The sequence below is a fragment of the Arachis ipaensis genome, chromosome B02 (assembly GCF_000816755.2).
Source record: "Arachis ipaensis cultivar K30076 chromosome B02, Araip1.1, whole genome shotgun sequence".
In the NCBI taxonomy this organism is placed as follows: domain Eukaryota; kingdom Viridiplantae; phylum Streptophyta; class Magnoliopsida; order Fabales; family Fabaceae; genus Arachis; species Arachis ipaensis.
Window position 1 is genome coordinate 94720868 of NC_029786.2, and position 4816 is coordinate 94725683.

General features: G+C 30.4%; 1 protein-coding gene across 2 annotated transcripts; it reads right to left on the minus strand.

Moving 5' to 3' along the window:
- LOC107627706 (uncharacterized protein At2g29880) lies at positions 479-3387 on the minus strand. 2 transcript variants are annotated; one of them, XR_002357834.1, is made up of 4 exons: positions 2670-3387; positions 2001-2506; positions 1135-1922; positions 479-852 (listed from the first exon to the last, which is right to left on the minus strand). XR_002357834.1 is itself a non-coding variant. In XM_016330528.2 (3 exons), exons 2-3 carry the CDS (start codon positions 2124-2126, stop codon positions 1332-1334), a joined length of 717 nt encoding a protein of 238 aa, XP_016186014.1. In that variant the 5' UTR covers positions 2127-2506; positions 2670-3387; the 3' UTR covers positions 1131-1331. The 2 variants fall into 2 exon arrangements, 1 of the variants encoding a protein (XP_016186014.1); XM_016330528.2 differs by lacking the exon at positions 479-852 and having other exon boundaries at positions 1131-1922.

Consider the following 4816-nt stretch of genomic DNA (forward strand, 5'->3'; position numbering starts at 1 on the left):
AAAATGAGAGGAAAGAAAATGAAAGAAAAGAAAATAGAAGGAAAAAAAATGAAAGGAAAAGTTGATTTTCTTCTATGTTGTTTGGATGAAGAGAAAATGGATGGAAAGAAAATAGAAGAAAATTTTTCTTGTGTTTGGATGAAAGAAAAAGTAAGAAGAGAGAAAATTATAACCAATTGAAATTACATTAATACCCTTGTTTATATTATATATAAATTATAATATACCAATGTATTTAAATTATTTTTCTAATAAAAAAATTATCTAAATTATATTTTAAAATTTTAACGTGTTTTCTTCATTAAAAAAATAATTTTTTGAATTTATTTTTATGAATTCATTCTTTTCTATTATCTTTTAATGTCATAAATAAGAATATATATTATTCTTTTTAAAAATATATAAATAAATAATCTCGTAAAAAAATAATAAAAACTACTCATACTTTACATTATTAATCTCCTTAAGTATATTTAAAAAAAAATTTCACTAAATTGTATTTACAAAATAAAATATTATCAAAAGTTGGTAGCATTTCTTTCCAAGTACGTGCGACCAAAAATCATATACAATTTTTATAAACATAAAACAAAACGCCAAAAAAGTAATAACCAAAAGAACTTCTAGAGAGTACTATTTTATCACCAGACAACACTTTTCAAAAGGGTAATTCTTCATGGTCAGCGACATCGCCTACTTCCAAAAAATCAATTCTACATAGCTTGAGCCATCTGTACCCATCTACTTCAAAAAAATAAAGTTTTTCCGAGTAAAAAATATTAACACATGATAAATTTTTACTTGTACTAAGCAATGTACTTCTTGTTCCCAAACATTTTCAAGTTATGATTCCTGCAAGAACATATACAACAAAGACAACTTAATTCAAAGATCAGAGTTGATCATGATAATCTATTTTATCGATGTCTTTCTATTTAAACAACCAATCAATCTCAAAGTATATATACATAAAGTGATTTCCAACCATAGTTAACATAAATAAAACAGAAAATGATATCTTCTTTAAATACATGAAGATATACCAATAGTATATGACACTCAGAAACACATAATCAATTAATGAAAGCAATAACCTCAAATTAATCAAAAATTAAGTGCGTATAAAAGTTATACCTGTAATGGTTAATGTTTTATGAAAGTACCATATCTCCTAAGCGAACACCAGCAGCTGTCATGAAATGAAAAAGAGCATCCAATCGCATTTTAGGTGGGATCCCAAAAATTTGGCGCTTTTTCTGCTCATTTTCACATAAAAACTGATAACACTGCATCCGAGCTGATCCTATCAGACTCAATTCAGTCAACATATCTCATACATTTGATTCGCTATAAAGGCGAGGCCTACTTTGTTGCATAATAGCCAACCATTTTTCAGCAATTGCAACTTGTCTTTCAATTAACGAGACTTGCTTTTCGGCAATCGAAACTTGCCTCTCAACCACAGAAGCTTGTCTCTCAGCTGATTCATCCTGCCTCTGAGCTACATCATGTAGCTTGCTAGACAGATAAGTACCCTCTTTGCCAGCATCGGCCATGGTAGTAATTCCCAAAGCAACTTTCTCATATTGTGCCTCCAAAAAAGCATTCATAGGAGACTTACGCTTTGTTCTTCTTGACGTTGAAGTCCCACCTAATTGATTTAGTTGACTATGAGGACCACTTGGTGAATCTAAATTAGCAGGAAATGTTAGGGTATCATGTCCCATATTAACATCTATGTCAGAAAATCCAACGTTTTCAAATGAGTCATTCAAATCAATGTGATCTCTAGCAATTTCTTGAATTATTTCTCGTGACGTAGTAGCCCCTTTATCAGTAGCTCTATCAGCTCCGAACAACTCCTTCAAAGTATCATAATGCTTAATTTGCATTTTTTTCCATTTTTCTGCTTGTGGTTTCTCCTACATAAACAAGTGTTGAAATTATTCGTTGACTAACTTCATCAATAGTATAAGTAATAACAGCAAAGTTTAAGATACCTTAATGAAGTCTTGCCAAACTTCCTCTTCAGCTTCAAAGTTTCTAGTTACAGGATTCCATGCAAATTCACTTAAGTGATGAAATAAGTCATATGTCTCAGCAAAATGATCTTTCAATGTCTTCATTCTATTCTTTATGTGATTCTTTGTTATGTGAGAGCCTATTGCTATGCTCAAAGTCTTCACAACATTGGCATATGCTTCAGTAACTGTGTCATTAACTGCGTACGCCTATTTTCTCTTTCCAAATTTTCGTAACTGATTTGTCTAGGCCTATATTGTGATAAAAATTCTAAAGAATACAACGTATGCACCGTAACACATGAAAGAGATGTGACACAAATATGTTGTCTCTTTTCTAACTCTTCCCTGACACGAGTTAAGATTTGTATTGATTCAGGATGATACAGGTCAGTAGATATGACTTGATTTACTTGAAATCCTAAGTCAGGTATGACGTTCGTTTTGTCTTCTACATTCGCATCCTCGATATTTTCACCATTCATCTATGAAAATATAATGTTTAGAGTGAACATATCAAACATAAACATAACTAGAAAGTAATATATGTGGTCACATTTTAGCAATTCATTTGTTGTGAAACAAAAAACTAAAACTAAAGCTTTATATAAAATTATGGTGTCATGTTACACGGTATAAAAATAATACCTTGTTATGAGGTACTTATCGCAAACTTGTAAATGCTAAACTCGATTCCAAAGCTCACTGTCATAAATGATAAGCGAAAACTGTAAATCACATGATAAACTCAATGACTTGGATTAGCACCAAAATTCAATGGACTTGGCTACTAAAAGCACTTAATAATTTAGATGGCCAAAAACTAATTTAACCAACACAGCACTTTGTATATTATGTAAAAAAATAGTTGAAAATGCGTTGCACAAATGCTTTGTTGTGCAGATAAAAAAGGAAATAAAAGAAGGATATAATTAAGAAATCAAATCAATACAAAAAAAGAAACAAATAAAAAAAAAGTTAAGAAATCAAACATGTATAAATGATTGTCATAACTGAGCAACATGTGTACATATTCTATGAACATTAAAATTTAAATTTGAAACTCCCATCTCCTTAAAATTTTGTTTATTAATAATTATAGTATACTAATATCAGTATATAACACAAAAATTAATCTCTATTTTTAGACAATAAGAATATAATTAGAACTTATCAACGGTAATTATCATTACATACATATAGATTGAAATTTAACAAAATTAAATATAAAGTATGCAATTAAAATTTCTTAAACTTTTCAAGGAGGAAACATACTTTATCCATGAGCAATTGAGAACAAATAGAAACATGTGTACTGTATAGCAGCCAGGAAACTAAACCAATTCAAAGGCCATCAAAAGCTCATAGATGTATGGTAGAGTAGTCCCACAGCCAGCCTTATAGCAGCAAAGTCTTCCCTAACAAAGAATGTTCTAAAACATGTTTTCCTTACTCAAGTAGGCCCCTGCCTTTAATTTGATGGCTGCACAATACTAACTTGTCCCTCTTTTTAAATAGTGTTTGTTTATTGACCGAATAACCTTAAGTTAGAAACAAGTATACTATAATATTAAATTGCTAACAGGAATTTCTTTTTACCAATTTAAGTTCTTTTCAATGACCTTGTTATTGTATCTAAGTGTATACTATAGTCTTAAATTGCTAGTACTACAAAAGGGCTAAATAACCCTTCAAAGTATTTAAGATTTACATCACACTGCTAAAGTATTTGATTCAAAATATTATTGCATTGAATAGTCCAAATTAACAGTTATTTAGTCCCTTCTTTGTCGAATTCAAATAATTAAGTTTTAATTTTTGAATGACCACATTTCCTAAGAAAGGTTCTGAAATGAATTTATGATGAACTTGAAATTCAATTTATTATATTCATACTGTGTTTTGCTATTTGTATCTTTTAACTATTGTGGGTATCTACATAACTATTTCAGGAAAGTCAAAATTGAAGTTTGAAATGAGATCATAACAAGACATAGTAGAGAGCAACATAAAACATATAAATGATGATAGTCGATTGCTTGGATATTTCAAGGATAAGATAGCTAAAGAACAATTGAAATCAAAAGTTCTTGAACAGTCTTTATCTAGAATGACTGGAAAATTACGCATCACAATGGAAGAAAATCGTGTTATGAGGGAGTGTGTTAAAGAACATCACCTTCGTCTGCCGGATACACGGATGAAGACGCGGTGGAGCTCTCACGATGACAATGAAGCTACTAGTGATGTTGAGGATGGTGGGAACCTACGGTGGCTCTGTTGAAGACGCCGGCAAAATAGGAGAAGAGAAAACACTTACATCAAATTTCCAGAGAATGTGGGTTAGGGATTTTGCTTTTTATTTCTGAAAGGGTAACTTTGGAATTTCAACATTGTTTAGTTTTCTCTTGCAGTTTTTTTCGCAGCATTGAGAAGGAAAAAATTGTATGGGCCCCATGGTAACTTTTTTGTTTTTCATTCATTTTCCTCTTTGATCCAAACAATGAAAAATGGGCTTTTCCATCCATTTTCTATTCTTTCATTTTCTTTCTTTTCAAAATTTCTTATTCCAAACAATGTGTTAAAGTTTGGAAGTGAGTCGAATTGCACAGTCAGATCAACTTTAAGTTTGAATCACGAAAATTGAGTTTAGCTTACGGGTCAATCCATTAATAATCGAGCTTATTTATAAAGTTCAACCTCGACACACCTAAAGTTCACAAACTGACTCAAACGTCATAAATATAATCAATAATTTTATATAAATAAAAAAATTATATCTCTATCCATTGTAA

Coding starts and splice junctions, on each gene's coding strand:
- LOC107627706 (XM_016330528.2), bottom strand. CDS start 2,126: ATGAAGACATTGAAAGATCATTTTGCTGAGACATATGACTTATTTCAT. Junction 1,923..2,000: donor TTTGGCAAGACTTCATTAAG/GTATCTTAAACT, acceptor TTGTTTATGTAG/GAGAAACCACAAGCAGAAAA.